General features: G+C 39.6%; 1 protein-coding gene across 1 annotated transcript; it reads left to right on the top strand.

Annotated features, from left to right (window-relative positions):
* Positions 1-95: 95 nt before the first annotated feature.
* Positions 96-19,508, top strand: TACC3 (transforming acidic coiled-coil containing protein 3). Its single transcript, XM_065634212.1, has 16 exons — positions 96-200; positions 3,711-3,891; positions 4,025-4,170; positions 6,564-7,655; positions 8,892-8,988; positions 9,446-9,638; positions 10,419-10,471; positions 11,350-11,483; positions 11,574-11,685; positions 12,395-12,547; positions 14,885-14,961; positions 15,049-15,092; positions 16,145-16,305; positions 17,621-17,727; positions 17,933-18,053; positions 19,338-19,508. The coding sequence occupies exons 2-16, from the start codon at positions 3,712-3,714 to the stop codon at positions 19,401-19,403; spliced, it is 2,736 nt and encodes a 911-aa protein (XP_065490284.1). The 5' UTR covers positions 96-200; position 3,711; the 3' UTR covers positions 19,404-19,508.
* The last annotated feature ends 1,791 nt before the right edge of the window (positions 19,509-21,299 follow it).

Below are 21,299 nucleotides of genomic sequence, written 5' to 3'. Positions count from 1 at the left end.
GCGCTCTTCTGATTGGCGGACACGTTTCGAATGCTGCCTCCTCATTCGCGGGCCGGAGCTGCCGTTGAAATTTGAAATCCTGCGGCGGAGGGGGCGCTGCTCGGCGGTGGCTGCAGCGGCGGGCGAGTTTCCGCCAGCTGGGACCTCTGTATCGCCTCAGCTGAGCGTCCTGCGGGCTGCAACCCGGGCCTTGCCGGCAGGTGGGTGCCCGTTTGGGTGTGGGAGGGATGAAGGGGGAAGTTTGGGGTGGTGTGGGGCTGGGTGGGGGAGCAGCCTCAGGGACTCCCTCTGCGAGCCTGAGGGTGGTGCGGGGTTCGGGGGAGCCCCTGTCGAGGAGCCTCACGGGCACTCTTGCGAGCTTGGGACAAAAGACCTGTGGGGAACTTGTGCGAGTTTGGGGGTGAAACGGAGCTGAGAGCTTTGGGGGTGATGGGGGCACGGTCGGGGGTGATGGGAGGGGAGCTCAGGGGCTCCACCATGAGTTTGGGGGCGCGATGGAGCTCGGGAGGGTCTTGAGAGCGTCTCTATGCGTTTTGAGGGGGATGGGGGGCTGACAAGGACTCTGGGGTCTCTGAGTATGGGGTGAATAGACGAATACACGTTGGGGCCGTGTGGGGCCGGGGAGGCTCTGGCAGCTCAGGCGGCCGGGGGTTGTTGGGGGCACGCCACTGAGTTTTGGGGTGAGTGATATGGGGCTGTCGTGGCCTAGGAGCATTGAGGGGCTGTGCGAGAGGAGGGTTGGGTGTTTGTGTGGTGTGGTTTTTTTTTTTTTTTTCTAACTTAAGGCATGGTTAGGTGCAGCGATGGACAGGGAGCGTGCTTCCCTGGCCTTGCTTCTCCTCTGCCCGGCCCGGAGGAGCCCCGCCCCGGCTGCATCTGACTCAGCCGGGAAGGTCAAGGCCATCTTTTGTTTCCATGCCACAAGCTGCCGGGCCCTGAGTGCCTGCCCCGAGCGTTAACGAGGCTTCTGGGCTTGGATCAGCATCCTCTGCCTACTAAAGCTTGGCTTTGGCTAAAACTGCTGCGAATTCCCCTTTCTCAGACACTCTGTTGAGAGTCGGGTGACTTCTGTAGTCAGGGGGCATCCGTGATTACGAAGGAGTTTTAACCAGAAGAGTGTTGATTTGTTCTGAATTGAGATATTTGCACTGATAAAAAAAGTAAATATAGCAGTCATCTCTGTGTCAGTTTGTATGGAAATATTCACAGCACATGCTAACTTGCTCTGTGAGCAAGTGCTCTGAATCTTAGCTGCTGGAGAAGTTAAAAAGCGTAATTAAGTAGAAAAATTCCATCTTTGCCTGTTCAACGGCTCCTTTTAGTATTTGAGACCACACTGGTGATTTGGATGTTATATGCCCCAGCGATCATTAAGTAGGTAGTGGCCATGAAGCCCTTAATTTGCAAATTATAGGTACCTGAGCTTTAATTATCTGATGTCATTGAATTTATGTTCATTCTCAAACACAGGATGACAGACTGCTGCTTGAGCCTGGATAAATATTATTCTAAAACTAGGAGCAGTTTCATTTTTGCGAACTTTGATTTGCCATAGTGGGAAAACTTGCTGCCTTTCACAACACTTGATGCATTGGACACTGCTTTACACAAAAATATGTCTTTAATAAAGCATACCTTCCCCTTTCACTTTATCACAGCTACTAGCAAATCAACTTGTGAAATAGAATTTAGATAAAATCTTGGGTGCGAATATTTTAAATACATGCTGGAGTACTTTAATGATTTAATCCTAGAAAGGAGTTTATTTTTTTTTAAAGCTTTAATATCTAAAATGCTGGGCAAACCTGGTGTATGTCTATGGTATCAATTTTCTGGGTATTTTAATGATCTGATTTAGCAGTGGTGCACAAGTATTATAGCTCAGTGACAAACCTGAGGAATTCTCCAAATTAACCTCTCCTACTTATGGGATTTGTTTTAGAAGGTGTTGCCAACTTTTTCATGTCTTAGGCTTTGTTTCTAAAGTAATTACAGTAAACAACTATAGTCTGTAAAGACCCATTTGATCTGTTGTCTCGATTTTAGTTTGGAATGAAGGAAAGTAATGAAGTTCACTTCAAGTTCTACAAGATGTTAATGTGAAATACTTTATAAAATAACTTGGGTTAAAGTACGAATATGATGAAGAATAAACAAGGAATGAAAGAGCTAACACAGGCTTACTCTTGCTTCCGTAGCCATTGTTTGCATTCCATTGGTGATTAAAAGCGCTGTTGTTGGGCCCACAGACAAAGCAGCTGAGTTCAGTGCAGAGTACGAAGCGAATTTTCCCATGAGGATTAATGTAAGAGTGGGGAAATCTGTGCAGAGACTTAAATACAGAAATTTGAATACATAAGGGCAATGAGATTAAAAATGTGACTTGAAGTTTTCAGTGGGAGTGTTCTTGTTACCTCTTTATGACAAGAAAGACAATAATTTGGAGTTCTCCTTAGTTGATTTTTCTGAATTAATCTTGACTGCATGATGGAGGATGGAAAAACAAGCTAAGGATTAGCTGTTTGATCAAATAAAGCATCTGAAATCATTTGGAATGGTTATCCATTGCAGAAAGCCAATGTCTCCTCCACTTGATGATACTGATTATCTTGCATAAGCGGTACAATATAACACAAGTTCTCATGAAAGAAATCCCCTTGTAAGCGGTTTGACAACTAACTGTGCTTCTCAGGGGTCGTGTTTGATGGAGGGTGGTTATGCCTGGATCTTGTGTAACGTGCCTTCTGTGCTCTGGTCCTGTTTTGGGGTTTGTCTGTTTTAAAGAAACAGCAGTAGCATTACTGAGCAGTAATGTTAAACCCTTAAGAACAGTAGAGGCTCCAATGGGAATAAAAGGTAGACGGAGTTAAAGTACCTCTACTGTACTGGATTGCCTGGCATACTCAATGTGTTCTTTCTCTATTCCTAATTATTTTCACCTGTAATCTTAGATGCAACGCAAGCTTTAGATTCAAGTCCTTCACACTTGAAATACTAGCGAGATGAGATCAGCCTGCATGATCTACTAAAGCTTATGCATGTCTACTGTAAGAACGATATTTAAGAAATGCCTTTTTAATTCTTTTTTTTTCCAATTTGCATACCAATAATGTCTGTGCTGCAAAGGATTCTTAAGCACTATGTCTCTTACAAAAGCAGCATGTGCTCAGGCAGGGCAGGAAAAAGCTAAATAACTTTATTCAGGACTCTGATCCTAAAGGCACCCTAACTAACGAAATTTGTTGTTGCTGTTTGCCGAGGTGCAATGTAGCAATGAGACCACGTGAATAAAATAGAGAAATGATTGTCATCTGCCTCTTGCAAAAGCTGTAATTTTGCTTAGCTAGATGCCCTGTTAGGAGAGACATGACTCTAAGTTGTTGCTAGCTTCAAGGGACTGGGAATGAAGAAATTTGCAAATGACAGAGCTCCCTTTAAAGGATGGACAGCTTAATTAGTAAGGACATATGTTAACTGTGGAAAGTGTAACAATTAACTTCTCAGGCCTCTCAGAAAAGCAGAGGGGCTGTGTGGTGCTGCACTTAGATGCTTTCAGAGTCTTCTGAGAACCATGTTTCCGTATGAAGATTTTCAGCGTTAATCTTTGCTAGCCAGTGCCAGGCTTCCCACTACTTTGATTATCTGAAAGTGCATCTGGCTGACCACACCCTCTCATTCATGCTGGGGTGTTGTATGTGTTGATATTCTAGAATGAGTCTGCAGATTTTAAATGCAGAAAATGGAGAAAACGGAGGAAACGTCAATGATGATCTAACGATGGAAGACTGTGGATGTTTCTTTGCACCTCCGGAACCTACAGGGAGACCTTCCATTCTACGCCTGTCCCAGAAAGAAAACTTGCCACCAAAAAGTGTGGCAAAAGCTATGAAGGTAAACTTTTGCTTTTGTATTGATTACATTATTTCTCCTTCTTTGATCATTACTACATGTGCTATTTGGAGCTTGAAAATATTGTGGTGTTCATGTTCTTCCTTTTTTTTCCCTCCTTGCCCCTTTCTTAAAGGTAACTTTTCAAACTCCTCTAAGAGATCCTCAAACTCGAAAAATCTTAAGTCCTACTATGACAGACAAACTTGACACCACTTTCACACTTGATGATTGCGGTGAAGCCTTGGCAGATGATGTTTTATCTGCATCCTTCAATGCTGAGTAAGTAACGTGTTCACTGCTAGTAGTATTAGCAATGTGGGGCATACTCAGGTTAATTTTTCCCCATCATAAACCTGTCTAGTTAAAATATAAGTTTGTATTTTTATAGCAAGAGGTAAACTACATAAAAGGGCCAAAATTAATGCTGACTTTGCACGAACTCTCTTTCAAATACAATTTTCATTACTTTTAAGAAAATTTTATCTTGGTTGTAATATTGAATACTGAACTCAGTTTCTAACTCATCAGTAACTGATTTTGTAGAGATGACTTATAATATGGATAAACAGTTAAAGAGAAAAGAGATGCATTAGGCAAAGAATACAAAACTTCCCGACAGTAAAGCTTTCATGTGAGACTACAACTATTCTGAAGCTAAGCATTAATATATCTTCTGTTGTATGCAGAGCACAGTTTTCAGATTTTTCTCCTTAAGATATATCTTCTGAAAGGTTAGCTTGAATTGACACCTTGAGTCAATGAGTGTTAAGATTAAAGAAAATCTAGCAACGCAAACTGCATATAACATCAATGCCAAGTACAAACAAGTTTGTGTGCATTTATAGTCTAGCAGCCTGGGTCTCAAAGTGGCTCATGGTAGCTGTCTAGAGAAGAGCACAAAGTCTGCAGTCTCTCCATTTGGGGTTTTGCAACTCTCCTTTACTAGAAATATTGTTACAATGGTAGAATAATATAGAATAATACGATGTTATTTAATAAGGCTCAATACATGTTTTTCACTACTGACTTTCATAGCTCCTTTTTTTAAAAAAATGTATAAACATCTGACATCTTTAATTGCCAGTGGCAAGAAGTCTCAGATCTTAACTTTGTCTTCTGCAAGGAATACATCCTTTTGCTTGCTTTTAACTACCTAGTACTTTCATTTGACCCCTATTCTTGTTTTTGGGGAAGGGTACAAGGGAGAAATGTGGGAACATTTTAAATGTTTGGCTGTGAACTTGCACGCAAACTCTAGTTTAGAAAAGTACTTCTGAGCTAGCCGCCACAATTTTTAAATGACTTAATTGCATTTATGCCCCAAACTTGTTTCTTGCACAAATAAATGAAGATCTAGTACATACAAGGTTCAAGTGAGTTAAAAGGGCTAGTGCTGAGTTGGTTTTAGTTAGGACATAGTTGTATATCAAGATATCGCTTTTACCATACATATTCTTTCTACTTTAAAACGTAAGGATCTGCTTGTAGCAAATAAGCAAAAGGACTGGGTGTTGCTGAAGGCTAGTCTCAATAAATTGAAGTTTCAAGCAGGTGTCCTGCTCTTGACTGGCATTTATCAGGTTAAAGACTGAAGGAGAAAGGGAGGGGCCTGAGCAGCTGAACCAGCCTGGGGCTGGGCTATTGCAGGGGAGAGGCGCTCAGAGCGGGTGAGAAGAGCTTCCTGAACTTTTATCTCAGCCTTTGCTTTCGAGCTTATCAAAGTGGTGTCTTTAGTAAGTGACTTTTAATCATGTTCTGTTCTACGGCAGATATGGATGGCACATAGAAATAATAACTTCATGAAGGGACAAAACAATGGGAGGAAATCCTGTTCCAGGAAGTAATGGCTTAACTCTCTGTAGTCTGAGGCTAAGTCTTAGAAGTTGAGTAGAGTTTGGGGAAATAACGTGGAGAGCAATAAATTGTAAAATACCCACGGTAATGAGTGCACAAACTTTCTTTAACTTGTCTTTTTTGCTAGAAAATCTTATCTTTTCTCTTACTGGAGAAGTATTTTCTTGTATACTGCTTTGCTCTTCAGATCTGCCATTGTACAGAGTTTAGAGTTCCTCAAGTCCAGGTTCCGTTTTGGTATGTAGGCCTCCATAGATGAAATTCTGTGCATACTTTCAGGGGAAAAATATCTGCAGAGTGACCCAAGTAATGACTAGAATTGGAGAACCTGAATCATGACTCAGTTTGGTCCATAGACTTGTGAGTCTGTCATGACTCACAGATGAATCTACATGAAGATGTACTACTAGTTGTGCCTGTGTTTGAGCTGCTTGTCATTAATAATTCTTCCTAAGCAGTCTGAATTTCACAGTCAAGTGAAATAGAAGTGTCCATATGCTGTAGTAAGTAAAGCAGTCTCCAGTGATGCCTGGTGTATAATATATAAGGTAATATAGCTCTGAACAGGTACCTTGAGAATACTGACTAGTTTAAAGGATTGATCTCCATGTGTACCAGAGCTCATAACTTCTCACTGTTTAGGTGGCAACTGAATTCTTGCTGTATGATAATCTTTTGCTGTCAGCTGCCTTATGTCTCAAAAAAAATTTGATTGAGCATACAAAGCTACTTGTGCAAACGTATTTCTAAAGATGATTTTGAATGATGTCTTAAAAATAGCTATAGCATGGGTGACCTGACTTTTTTTTTTAATGCAGCGCATGTCAACAAAAGACTGAAGCCGAAGCAAATAATACAGTGAAAAACACACAAATGCCAGAGAAGGTCAGTGCGGCTCCTTACCCAGATGATGAGATGCCAGTGAAGAGTCGAGGTTCCTACAATCTCGATTTTGATAACTTAAATGACATCAATCCCTTTCAAAGTTCAGCGCAGTTGCAGAATTCTCCTGTGAATCTACAAAAGTCTCCTGTAAGAGCATCTAGCATCCCTGAAAAAGCTTCTCAAAAAAGTAATGAGTCTCTTCTGGATGATACAACTTCTTTTGCATCAAACACAGCAAGTACAGAGTGCTCAGGTGAAGAGAAGACTCTTTTCCCTGGAAAAGAATCTGTGTTGAGAGAGCTGGAGTCTAACAAATCCAAGCTGTCCCCTAAGCAAGCAATCGGTGGCTCTGTGCAGGATGCGAAGTCTGTTTCCACAGGTGTGAGCCAAATCAATAGTTCAGTGGCATTAACAGAAGCACCTACACCTCCTCTACAGTCATCCGGTAACTTAGGTCCCAGTGGTTCTGATGTAACTGATTGTCCTAAAACTAGCGAATTGAAGCTTGAGAATGTTTCAGCAGCAGAAAAAGCCTCTGCAGAAGAGTCAAAGCCTATGGAAGAGGTGGCTATCTCCAAAGGGGAACCTACAGAAAAGCCTGGTGTTACCAAGGCTGGACCAGTAAAACTGGAATTTGACTTTGATAATACCACTGCTAGAAAGCCACCTCCTAAGAGACTAGGTAAAAGACCTGGAATTAAGCCACCTTCCAAAAAAACTCCTATTAACAAAACAAAACCAGAGAATACTGAAGTGCAAAATAAAAGTAATGTGGAAGATGAAATCCCTGTTCCCAAAGCATCTTATAAGTTTGACTGGGACAAATGTGATGATCCAAACTTTAATCCGTTTGGAGGAGGCTCTAAAATTTCCAGCTCACCCAAGTGTTCTAAACCTAGCTCTCAGGAAGGTCACCTGCAGGAGGAGCAGGACAGAACATCATCAAGAAGGGAGCCTCTTCCAGGGGAGCAGGATAACACACCAAGTACCTGTGAAACTCTTGAGAAAAGAGAACCCGGAAGTCTGTGAGTAAATCTCTACCTGAATGTAGAAGCACCTTGAACTAATGTGAGGAAAAGATGGTTAAATGATATCTCGAACTAGTTGATTCCTACTTCTTTGACTTCCTCTGAGGTTGTCTGAATCTGTTGTGCATTGTAACCTTTAACAACACCTTGCAACAGCAGAGATCTCCTTGGGGAAACCATCCTCAGATGGCTAGCTTTGGGCAAAAGGTGTTCTTAAATCTGGTGGAATGGGAGGCAACACGCGTATATGGGAAGAGCATTAGTACTTTGGTCAAGTGGTTCTTTCCCAAATTCTCCAAGATTAGAGTAAAATGTGGAGAATTGGGTGACTGCTGCTGCCTTAAAAAAACACAAAACAAAACAAAAAACCAACAAACCACAAACAAACAAACACCACCACCATCGAAATACCCAACCAGACAAAAAAAAAAAAGCCAGGTAAGTAGGCAGCAGAGTTGCACATCATGCAGCACCTGAAGGGAGTAGGCAATTGTCTCTGCTTAGTGTCCTGGCTGAACTGAGGTGCTGTTGCTTCCTTGCATGTCCTTTGTGTCTGAATGCTATCTCCAATAAAAAGGCCTGTCACTAAAGTTGCATTTTTTTGGCACCACGTAAAACTTTTTGAGAATGGGAGATGTGTTGCCTTTCCTAGAAAGTCTAACTATTAAAATGTCAGCATTGCTCTAGATGGCCCAGTGCTTATCAGAACTAGATTGATACAAGATGTTCATTTGACAGAAACATTTGCTTTTTTGATCCCTGTATATCATGATCAGCTACCCTTTACTAGGGTGAAAAGTCTGTGCTGTCAACAGTAGCTAAAGTATTGGACTTCTCTAATGAAGTTCTGTACTTTATACCAAGAATCACTGCATTACTTTGGGAAGAGTGGCACACTGCTTTTAATTCTGTTCTTAATTAAACAAGAAGCCTATCTTTAATTAAAATAATGGTCTTAACAAATGGAAATAAGACAACAGTGTTAAATGAATAGAAATAAGTGATACTGCTGTGACTTTCTGCTTCCCAGGTAGCACTGCTCCTGATGGAGGGAGAGCTTTCTGTTGCTTAAGTTGTCAAGACTCTGAATTTACATCACCACCCTCCTTAGAGCTTTCTGTACTGTGGCAGTAGAAACTCTCAAATAAGTTTACTTTGTTCAATGCTTCAATATATCTGGTAAACAGTATTCAGAACTATCTGTGTGACTTGAATTTTTTTTATTTGCTTTAGGGAAGTCAGCAAACAGACTGTGGTAGAAGACAAGCTGAGAACTCAAGACAAGCCAGAAGTTCAAGCAGAAGCTGCACCTCTAGGACAGATAGACATGGTGAGGTATAGGAAAGATAGCCAGTTCTTACCAAATTGTTCCATGAAACAGAGTTCTTTGACTTAACCTGTCAAACTCCTGTTTGGTATTTTGTCTAAGAATGTGTGTTTTCCTGTGTCTTCAGCATCTCTAGAATGAATATCAACTGTGCAGACTTGTCTTTTGAAGGTAACATCAGAGACAGCCAAATTGGTACCTTGGTATTTAGTGTCTTTTTTGATCAGGAATCATATATTACAAACATAAGGGTGTGGACTCTAAAAAATGTCTCCTGTATAATATGAGCTGTTGGTAGTTTAGTTTCTGTGCCTGGGAACTCTTGGTTTATTATGCTGACTAGCCATAATAAACTGACTGCCCAGCTAGTTTATGACAAACCAATCATTATCATGATTTTTTTTCATTGTATTTAAATCACTATTTGAACAGTAAAAGGTATTGTGTGTTTTCTCATCAGGAGAAGCAAAAGAGTCCATCTAAAATGTCTCCAGCTAACATCTCCTCCCAAGATAATTTGGTTTCTGCTGACAGTGGAGAAAAGTCGATGTCTGCAGATGAAAATAAACCTAGTTCCCACAAAACTGAAATAACAGCAGATGAGCAGACAGCAAGTACTGAACCTGACGAAATCTTCAGACCATCATCAGAAGGTAAGGACACTTCTTTAGAACAGTCTGAAAGTATATTGTTACAGTAACCTCTGTGTATATACTTCTCTACTTAAATTTTGGCATTGATTCTTGTTTTTGTCTCTCATTTTGCTCTTCTGAAAGGACTGTAAAACCCATCGTGACTGGCAGGGGTGGGAAACGTACTTAAGCTTATCTGTAACTTTTGCTGGATTAAGTTAAATTCAAAGCTGGCCGTTGGTGTTCAGTTGCCTGGAAGGATGAAATTTAGGCTGGTACAGAAATGATGTTTTTAGAGTTTCATCGACAGCTTTCCGTGCTGAAAAAATGCTCCCTTAAAATCACTTCTGCTATTCAGAAAACAGTGTATTGAGAAATAGCTATTTCATTGTTCAAATCTGAGCTGTCTGCTAATGTTAATGGCGAGATTGCCAATCTTACTCTTCTATGAGGCATTGTATAAAAGAGTAGAATATCTGAGTGTGCTTGCTACTTTAACCATAGGACAACAGAAGTTCTCAACTGTGTGTTAAATTCTATGTATTCTTAAAGTATTTGAGGACAAACGGAAACTGTAAGTTCATTTAGCTTATAAATTTTGCCTGATTTTTTTTTTTTTTTTTTTTACTTTTTTCAGGTCCAGATAAAAATAGAATATTTTTAGCAAGTGTAAAACTAGAACTCATTATGTGAGAGCAGGGATTTACTTGCTTTAGACAGATGTCTGTTTCTGTCTGCGGGTGCTTCACTCTAAGGTATGACAATATTGCATCTTCACTATATCATTTCCTTCTTTTCCAGTTCTAGGAATGGGCATAGAAATAGACTATCTGGAACAGTTTGGGACTTCATCAGTAAGTATGACATTGAAATGTTTTGTTTACCTCCCTGGCAGAGGGGACAGGAAAGGAAAATGAAACTGTCAAGCCTGAAATGTTTTTGTGAAATAACTTCACTTTGAACTAGCCCCCAGAAATACAGGTTCTATTCCAAAGGAATGTGTCTACAAGGCTGGGCAGGTGGTGGTGGTCGAAGGAACAGTCATAAGCAATTCTGCTAAGGATCAGAGGTCTTATGCTTTCATTTTGCAAAGGTGTTATTTTTCTTTAATAGCAGTGAAACTGAGATGGATGACATTTCACCTCTCTGGTTGCCAAAACTGCAAGAACATAATGCTTTGAAAGTGCAGGATCATTGTTTTGAAAAATATTTCTTTCCAAGTTCTTTTGTTTTATGGGCAGTTTCAGGAAATCTGTCTCTAAAATGGGCATGTCATGTTCTAATCAGTTCAGCTTATTTATTCTTTCTCCTACTTTGGTCCAGAGTAGGAGAGGCTCTGAATTTACAATGAATACACTGAATTGAAATTGTTTTTTGATCATGCTGTGCTTGTTCTTGTTGTATGAGCAAAGACAAAGAATGACGTGCACTGCTTGTTTGGCTTACAATGCTATCTTTCCCTTTCAGTGTCTTCTGCTGGTTTTGAGTAGTTCATGAATATTTGCCCTTTTGGTTTTGTCTGTGAGCAGATGGAGTTCACTTGATATTACATAAGGACTTAAGCGTGTGGGCACCGAGTTCTCTTATGTAACTTTTCCTCCTGAGAACAATGCTCTGGCCACTGAAGAACAGGCTCACCCTCTCTCCAGAGGATTATTTATGTGCGTGTGTGGGATGTGTGTGTTGTGCTATGGAGCAGCAGATCTGCCAGTTTATGCCTCTTTCCCCTCAGTTCAAGGAGTCTGCCTTGAGGAAACAGTCGCTGTATTTGAAGTTTGACCCTCTGTTGAGAGACAGTCCAAGAAAACCAATTTCTGGTACTACTGAAACAAACATGAATGTCATGACAGCTCCACATCAGTGTGGGTAGGTATTGACTTAGGCTAGGCTCTAGTACAAAGCTTTACAAAGAAAGGCAGTGCTTGAATATAATGGTGTATGTTTGTTCATTTTTAGTCCCGTTGCTAATATAAATAAATTACTTGAGGAAACTGAAAAGCCTGCAGCGAGTCTTCAAAATGAAGAAAAACCAAAAGGACTAGATCTCCTGGGAACATTTACAACTCCTGTAAGGGCATCTGGAGTGGTATTTGGTTTCATGTTGATATTTTGGGAAGGGGATTGGGCTAGGTTCTGGACTTAAGCATTACGTGGATATTCTAAGGATCACTTATTTAAATAATGCTTATGTAAACTGTTATCTTAAACAGGTTGGATACTCACTTATATCAAAGTTGAACTTTTTGGTGGACTTAATTTTCTTAAGTATTAAAAATCTTTGTTGTGGAAACTGGTGACATTGCACATGGTCTAAGAGAATTTGAGCTCTTCTTAAGAATGCTTTAATCAAGCAGTCTTTCATGCAGCTGAAGCCACAATTTTAATTGCACCACTGGGATGAAAAGCACTACTTTTGATTAAACTTGATGCTCTACGGTCTAAGGGTTATAGTTTGAACAGCCTTTTATCAACAGATCTGCACACAGCAGTTCCTCCTGAAATGGTGCCTTTTTTTCTGGTGGGGAACAGTGTGGTGTATTCTGCTTTGTTTCTGTTAGCTATAATAGGTGGATAGCAGTTTGTGTTATACCTTAAAGATAACTACATGGTTCAAAAAGATATCTACAAAGTAAGAAAGTTATGGTAACAAAGTTATGGAGGTATATTGGGTGTTAAGTAAAATATGTTGATTTAGTGTTGAGTAATCTGCATGCAACTAATCAATGGCATGAAAACAGGAATCTACTGAATCTCCACTTTTTTCTTCCTCTTAACAGGACACAGAACCCCTAATTCCAGACTCCCTGACTAGTGACATTTCTCCACTCCCTTTTGCTGCTTCCACAAACACTGCAGTGGATGCTATTATAGATGTGCTAAAATATAGCCAAAAAGACATGGATGCAGCTGTTGAACTGGTTAAGAGAGAGGTATGGTGACCCTTCCAAAGCAGAACTTTGTGCAGCCTTGAAAGCCCCTTGTGTTTAGATTATCTGGTATAAATATCTATACTTGGTAATTCTTCCTATTGTACTTGACATAAGCATCTCATCCTGAAAAGCTTGCTGTGCATATGGTAGGAGTAGTAGGTATAGAACTCTTCAGAGCTGATATCTAAGGAAATGTGGTAAACTTCACTATTAGTCAGGTTCTGCCTTAGAAGTGGTCAGTATTAAAAAGCATCCATTATCAGATAGAATGGTTAGGCTTAATATCAGTGATTGGAATGCTTTTTATTAAACCAGGTAGGAAATACCTCTTCTTACCAATGGGAAGGACTTCTTACACAATTATTTCCTTAAAACAAGATAAAACTGTAATGCTAATTCAATGCAGTGATGTCTTTTTTTGTTTTCCCTCTGGAATAGGGAGGCACAACAGTATGTCCAGCTAATAAAATAAAAGTGAGATCTGGAGCTTAGTCTGGAGGAGAAAAACATGAGAATTAGTTAGTGGGACTTCAAGCATATCCTGTAACTATATCACTACAGGAATGCTGTTGAACACCCATCTTTTTACTGATGCAAGAAGAGTTATGTATCCACTCACTTCAAAAAGCAGAATACTTGATTTGTTGTGGCTTCTGGATTATATAACATTACAAATGCTAAATAATTTGAGAGGTAATTAAGCATAAATGTCCTTACAGCTAATCATGTCACTTCAAAATTACCTTCAGGAGAACACGGAGCATTCAAAATTCCTGACTGGCTCTGTCGGGTGTCCTTAGAGTCACTGCCTGCAGCAAAGATGACCTGTGGTTATTTGCTGCTCAAGTCATTCTTTCCACTTAGGGTACAAAGATACTGGCTTTTCTAGGAGTAACTCTTGCTTGCTGTCATTTAGGAGGACACTTTTAGCCAGCATATTGTCTAATCCAGGAAAACAAGTGCAGCTTTGACAGGACAACTCTTAGTGCATTGATCTAAAATGAAGAATTTATATAACAGGGGATAAAGACTGTAATATCTTAAAATTGGGGCTCTAATCTCTCGTTTCAGAGGTGTATTTTAAATATGACAACATAGTTGTAGCAAGACAGGTGTGACTGGATGATTCCAGCTGTGTGTCATATAAACAAAAATGCTTGGAATTACTATATTAACATTAAAGGAAGACAAATTTTAAGATGACTTCTTAGTGACAGAACTCGAGAGTGGGAGGAGAGGAAAAAACCTCATTGTTTCCCTTCTGGGCAAATGCAGTGCTTAAGAGGAGCATGTTTTGGTTTTTTGGGTCTACTGAACAACTTCTGAGTTTGCAAATGCAAGTTTCTAGCCAGTTTCCATCTTCACCCATTTTTGGTTTTGTAACACTTATTTCTAGCCTAACTATTGTTAATTCTTTATATTTTGGTACATTCTTTTTTCACGTCTGCCTCCCTGTCATCTGAAATATTACGATAAATTTAAAACTAGTTTTCTCAAAAAGAAATACTAAAAAAATCAGTGTACTACAGTATACTGTGCAACTTTGAGGTGGAATCAGCAGTAATCACATTGTCTTGTTAAAAATTCCAGGTTGTCTTATATATTTTGGGCTCCTTACTGAAGGTCTCACAAACTGCAGTCAAATATCACTGTTAAGGTTCTTAATAGAAACTCCAAGACAAAATTCAATTTATGGAGTTTGCACAAAGCGTTTAGCAAAGAGTGCTTATGCTGCTTAATACTGTTACCATGAGCTCTGCTTTAATTCAGCTGATGTGGAATAGGTGTGGTTACTCTTAAGTGAACTGAAGCATCTTTAAATTTGGAAACATAGTTGGGGGAGGATTAAATGTTGAGTATAAATTATTCCAAACAGCAAATTGATCTTGACTAGGATAGACTTCTATTATTTGTACTTTCCTCTGTTAAGATTAGCAGATTTTTGTGGTTTATTTTGCCTGCCTTTTAAATACATGTCACCTGAGATAATATTTCTTGAGAACATAACTGGCCAAGAAATTATGATCTACATGTAGGATGGGTAAGAGTAGCCAAGAGATTGACTGAGGTGGTTCCAATCTTGCTATTTGAAAAGAGATATTGGTAACATTGAGTGGGAATCATGCATATAAAAATCTGCATGTCAATCCACATCTTATTTTACTCACGTTTGTAATGAAATACTTAATTTTGATTCTGTTAAGCAGTTAGAATGTAGCAGTTAGAATTCCATATCAAGTTATAAGTATTCCTAAGCTGCCGTTCAGACTGTTCTGAGTATCAAATCTTGTATCTCTTCCTGTGCAAGAAGTAAAAGTTTACTTTTTTTCCTCAAAGGTTCAAGAGAAACAGTTGGAGACTCAAGAATGGAAAAGGAAGTATGATGTGCTGCATATGGAATACAAGGAAATGGGGTATGAATATGTCCTGATTTTTATATCAGCTTGTTTACTCCAGCAGCTTTTTCTAACTTATATTCAACACTTTTTTGTGTTTTTTAGAAAAATAGTCGCTGAGTTCGAAAGTACAATAACACAAATGATGGGTAAGTTCCACACTTATGCTTTGAATAGCTTGGGGCCATTGGGGCATGCTTAACCTCAGTTTACTAACTGAAGTTAGTAGTCTGTCACTTCTGATAGCATAAATATTTCAAGTGCTTCCAGGGTGAGTGTAAGGTTTCAGACTAAGTAGTTAGTTACACTTTTATGCATATTCTTACGGACATGATGTCGCTTGGTGGGTAATGATGGCTTCCTGAATCGGGCATGAACACATCTTTTTCTTATTCTCCAGTGGAGTGTGATCTGTGGGTTTATTAAATCTGGCAGATCCAGTTGTCTGTACCTTGTGTTTAACTGCTTATCTGACCTCATTTCAGTGATAAGATGTCAGTAGAAGTTCTTGCTGGACACATCAGGCTTTTACTTGAGCTTCAAAGCTAGGAAGATATTGAATGAAACTCTTATTGTATAGGTAGATTCTCCTAGTTCAAAGCTGAATAGCCTAATCTGTGCCTTGCTTAAATTTAGTTCTTTGAGGAAACTGAATATTATGTCAGCTTTTTGTGCTTCTTTAAGCCTGTGGGGAACATAGCTCAGGTGTCCTAACAAAAAATTGTCCTTAAAGAGTTTGTTGTGCTAGTTTGGCTTGTTATCCCAGTCTTCTCTGGATCTTCCAGCTATTGTGTACATCTAGTAAAAAATATTTTTTTAATTCCTTCTATCACAACACTTGGGGCTTCTGTTATGGTAAACTTGGGTGTAATATTTTGACTACATAGCAGGAAAAACGATGATTTGACAAGCACCTTATAACTGGTCTTTAACAGCTTTAGGGTTGGTGTGAGGTAGTATGTAGTAAATAAAGAGAATATGACTGCTTCCCTAAAAGCAAAGCCATGGTGTCCTTTCAGAGGAGCATTATGCTCCTCTGAAACCCTTTGCATTATCTGAAAACTTATGCATTATGAAACCTTTTTTCTGCTTAAGAGGAATAATTGAAGGTGTAGGGGTTATGTATCCATACTATGAAACTAGTTTTATGCTAGTGTAATAACTATCATGAGCATAACCCTTTGAATTCCACTTTCTTTAGAGGATGCTCAGAAGCAGAAGGAATTTTCAAAGAAAGAAATGCAGAGGATGGTGGAAGAGAAGCAACAAGTCATTTCAGATCTGAACTCTATGGAGAAATCTTTCTCTGAACTCTTCAAACGATTTGAAAAACAGAAAGAAGTGCTAGAGGGTTACCGCAAAGTAAGATGTTATAACGTAAATAATATCCTTCCAAGATAATTGAAACTTGGTGGAGAGGTAATGATGGATTTCTAGAGCAGCCATTAATTAGCTAGTATAGGCACTACCTGTAAAACCAGGTGCTAAGTTGTTTAAATAAAGATTTAAAAAATTACTGGTTTGTTGTATTTAGTTGCTGGCTTGAAGTATGATAATGATCTCTCTGTTAGAAGCCAAAGTTTCTTCGAACAGAAGAATGAGCTGTTTGTTGCTGCAGGCATATCACTTTTCTGTTAATCATAGAGACAGACTCGCATGTCACAACTGCTGTGTAAGGGCAGGTTGTTTCCATTACATCATGCTGAATGGAGGCTGAAGAGGATTTGCTATTGCAAGTCAAAATAGTGTTATGTAGCTAAAAACCAAACAAACCAAACCAAACAAACAAAACCCACACCACCAAAAAAACCCCTCAAACAAAAACAAAACAAAAACCCTTCAAACTTGGTAAAGTCAGGCCTTCATTCTGTAGTGTTTTCAGAGACTGGAGGAATGAAGCTAATGAGCAACATAAGCTATAGTTTCTTGCATGAAATGCATTAAAATTGATTCATTGGTGTTTGAAAAAAAGTGCCTTCAGACTTTTCCCTTCAGTAATCCTTTAATGTCCCCTATTTACTCAAGCTTAGAACTAGCCTGTTACAAGTTTTCTAGTAGTCTAGGTTTGAGAAACAGGCATGATGTCTGTTACGACTTAAGTTTCTGCCTTCCTACCACATGTCAGCCTTCCTTCATCTTGTGTCCCTTCCTTCTCTCCACCTGAAATTCAGAAACCCTTTCCTTAGCACAGAGTTAAAGCACCACTTGGAAAGAGAGTTGCTCAATTCAAGAGCTGGAATTAGCAGAGTCTTGGCATTTATTTCAAACAGTTCCAACTTGTTATAATAGCTAATAAAATAAGGTGTCATAGTGTCTGTATGTACCAAGGTAACTTTCTTGCTGTTAACATTGGACTCAATTATGTCAGGGTCCAAAGCCTCAATCATTCCATGGATTCTCTGAAATAGTTGGATTTCCCCTTTAGTAAAGTTTGCTACTAAGTAAATAGTATATTGGGAGGGAAATAAGGTGAATAAATCTCAGTTGCAAAGCTAAGAGTTGAAAGGAGAGACCTTCAGTCCCTGTATAGGCCTGTGAGGCTTCACCATTATTCCTGTTACTCTTATGAGCAAATATTGCTGCTTCAGTGTAGTCAAACAGCCCATTTGTGGAGTGGAGAGATTCTTCCATCTACTAGCATATAAAAAGCTAACTAAGTTTCTTGGTTTTGAGACAGAATGAAGAAGCTCTGAAAAAATGTGCTGAAGAATACCTGGCTAGAATTAAAAAAGAGGAGCAGAGATATCAGGCATTAAAGGCACATGCTGAAGAAAAGCTGCATCAGTAAGTACCACGTCAAGAAGCCAAGTGCTGGGAGTGAAATATATATCACAGTTACTGCAAAATGTTGTTGACTTGTAGCAAGACTTGGCTGAAAATGTTTTTAGCTTGGGGTTTCATCCGAAGTACAAGCATCTAGTGTGATTCTGTGAACAGTTTTGCTGTGCTGTCTGAAGGGAATGTAAACACCATCTTGCTTCCATTTCAGAGCAAATGAGGAAATTGCCCAGGTGCGAAGCAAAGCGAAAGCGGAGGCTGCAGCGCTGCAAGCCAGTCTCCGCAAAGAACAAATGAGGATCCAGTCTTTAGAGACAAGCCTTGAACAAAAGGTTAGTCAAAATGCCACGGGTGAGTGTCTTCAAGCTGCTGCCTTAGATTAGGTCAAGAAGTACTTCGTACCAGTGCTGTAGAAATAGCCATGCTAAGTGTGCTGGTTTTGTTGGCTTCTGTCCTGGCAGGCTTTGGGAAATAGGCATTGAAACTCAAGGCACAACTCTTATGTCAGCTCATCTGTATGTTTAGATTTTTTTGGAGCAAAAGGTCTGTTCCCATAGGTGGGTCACAAAAGTGATCAATCTAGGCTCCTGTGTCAGGAGGTTGTCTGAACTCTTGAAGGAGATGGTGATCTAAAACTTAAACATGTCCCAGAGCAGAATCTGGGGATGAATCTTGAATAACTGTCTGGTTCAGCATGTTCATAACCATGATTTGTAACCTATTAGCACTAATACAGACTTTGTATTGACTGAACTCTTTCAGTATTGTTTAGGGCATTAATCCTTGTATTTGACATTTCGTATTATACTGATAGTCTTAGAGTGGCTTATAAAAGCACATCAGTCTCCTTTTTTAGAAACCTTCAAAGAAAAAAGCTTTTTGAGAGTCAAGTCATATTGCTGGAAATGCATGCTATGAGTTTTACTGCATCATGGTTGTATCTTTGCCAGTGTTGAGGATTCAGAAATAGATAATACTGACACGTTCCTGTAAGGGAAAAGTCCAGTATTTGCGTTAGTCTTCAGCTTATGGCTAAGGTTTGCATAGCTGAGGAAAAAGTGACCTGTAACTGGAGACATGAGACAAGCCAAGCCATTTAATGCAGAACTAGTTTTGTTCCTGTTATAGGTTCAGTAATATGTTATGTTAAACACTCTTATTAAAAGGGTTTGACCGTATAAGGAATTATAACAAACTGGAAGTTATTGCCACATGTCAGTAAAAGCATCGAAGCAGCATGCTACACAGTTGTCTGTCTCAAAGATTAAAATCTAAACTGTCACTGTCTTGAATTTCAGTGCATCTAACAGACTTTGAGTCTGAATAGTCTTATTTCCCTAGATCAATTGGTCTTCACATTATGGGAAAATCTGTGGAAGAAGTAGAGACAGTATAGTGGACTGTGACTCATTTCTGAAGGCATCTGAGGCTGTTATGTGACCTTTGCAAAGTAGGATGTCCTTTAGAGTAAAAATGCCCTAGTCATTAGCATGTAAATGGACTTTCTGTCCCACATGTAGGAAAACATGACTTGTGACTCAGCTGACTACATGGATGTAGCATAGCTTAGGCATACCTCAGACTCACTCCTTTTTTTTTATTCCTGTCTTCAACAGACTAAAGAAAATGATGAACTAACGAAAATCTGTGATGATTTGATCTCGAAGCTGGCTAAAAATTGATAGCTTAACTGTCTTGTAAATATGTCTAGTATCTCTTCCTGTCTTGTGTGTTCACTCACTTTTTTAATTGTGTATGTGGGGAAGAAATAAAACTCTTGATTTGCACTTGTCTTGCGTATTATTTGCTGTATATTTTGCAGGAAATATTGAATTTAAGTTCAGTTGCTGCTTCCAGTAGGTGACAATGTCTTGCATAATATTTTCACATGTTGCTCAAAGGAAAAACTTTTAATGGTCTCACTGTCAGTCTTTTCCCTGTTGAAGAACACCAGGGTTATGTGCTTTGCTGGTGGAGGTCAGCATGGGCCATGTCACTTATTTTGTGCTTCCTGCTGTCTCACTTAAATCGAAACATTCCAGAGTTACAAGATTATAACAAAACTTGACCTGTCACAAATGCTATAAAGTATTTAGTAATGGAAAAAAAAAAATGGAACTTAGTTTTTTGAGAGAAGCTGGTGTGATTCCTTTTTTGCAGGCAAGCTGAGCAGAGCACTGAATAGCAGGGCAGATGACTTGCTACTGTCTCCAGGATTTTTTTTCATATCATTAGTCTGCCTGATGCTCTTGACTTTCAAGTCACCACTTAAATTCCCTGCCACTTGCCTGCAATGGAAAGCCTTGGGAGATGTAGGCTGCAGGTCACAGGTTATGATTAAGTCAGCTTTAATTGGGGCTATAGCAGACATCTTGGATAAGCTGTTATTACCTTACAGATGTTAACGGGATTGTCTCATTGCAAGCTACAGCTTTTTATTTTTGATATTGCTGTATTGGGGCCCTTTTCATGTAAGGGTAGTTTGCCAGGGCAGGTGGAAAGATGAGTAGTAGTGCTTAGGAATTGGGGGTCTACTCCATAGTTAGGTGTTAGTGCTCAGTGTTGTGTGTATTGGCAACTGTGTAGCAGGAATACCGCATAGTAATTAACACAATGGTATGTGGGGTTTTCTTTGTGGTTTCTGCACCAACCTGAGAGTGTCAGTATGACAATATTGAATACCTGGCTCCAGAAGTTGTGCTGCTGTATGTTTTCTTTAACTTGTAGCTTAGGAAAGTGCCAGATAGTAGCAGAGAAAAAAAATTAGTCATGTAACTGAGTGCATGAAAGCAAAGTTTACTCCCTGCCTCAATTTCAGAGAGCAGGAATTACTCCAGACTGTCTTGGGGTGTTCCTTTGTATATAGACTCAACAATGAAAGAGAGAAATCTTGCATTTGGCCTAATTTGTGACCTGTCTTGCTCATGTGTGTTTAATTATGGAAAATGATCTCTCAAGTCCTCAAGGAGCACTGAGGCTGCAGACTGATGTTAGTTTACATGAGATAAGGTTCAGCATACAGCCACAAAGGCTGGACCTGCTCATTCCTCTGTGGTGTTGGATCATCTCAGTGGTGTGATGAGCCAGACAAGGGAAAGGGTGGTGACTGGACAAAACTGCTGTTTTGCAGTTGGTCAGCGTGCTGGGCAGGCTCATTTTGTACATCTTGCACAAAAAGAGGGGTAGAAAAGGGCAGAACATTTCAGCAGAATCCTTGGCTAGATTAATGCAAAGCTGAACTTGCTTTACTGACCTCATCAACCTGCATTATTAGGGATAAACCTGCAATGCTAAAACTTTCCACAAGATGTAGCTGCTGCTCTTTGAAATATTGGCTGCAGTAGACCAGGCTGTGCTTCAGCCCATTGCAGTGCTGGACATCATCCCTCTCTAGTTGTGCTTCATGCTAAAAGACAATTGTTTTGATGGATTCCTGTTGGAAAGGATAAAGAGCTACAATGTGATGTATGCCAACAGACTGCAGGTAATTAGAGACAATGCTATCTGGAGTTCTCGTGCTGCAGGTGCCAAAGTATTAAAGCACTGTGTGCGTTTTTAGGCAACTTCTGCGTGAGGGA

This window comes from Caloenas nicobarica, chromosome 4 (assembly GCF_036013445.1).
Source record: "Caloenas nicobarica isolate bCalNic1 chromosome 4, bCalNic1.hap1, whole genome shotgun sequence".
Lineage (NCBI taxonomy): Eukaryota > Metazoa > Chordata > Aves > Columbiformes > Columbidae > Caloenas > Caloenas nicobarica.
This window is presented reverse-complemented; position numbering and strand designations above follow the sequence as displayed.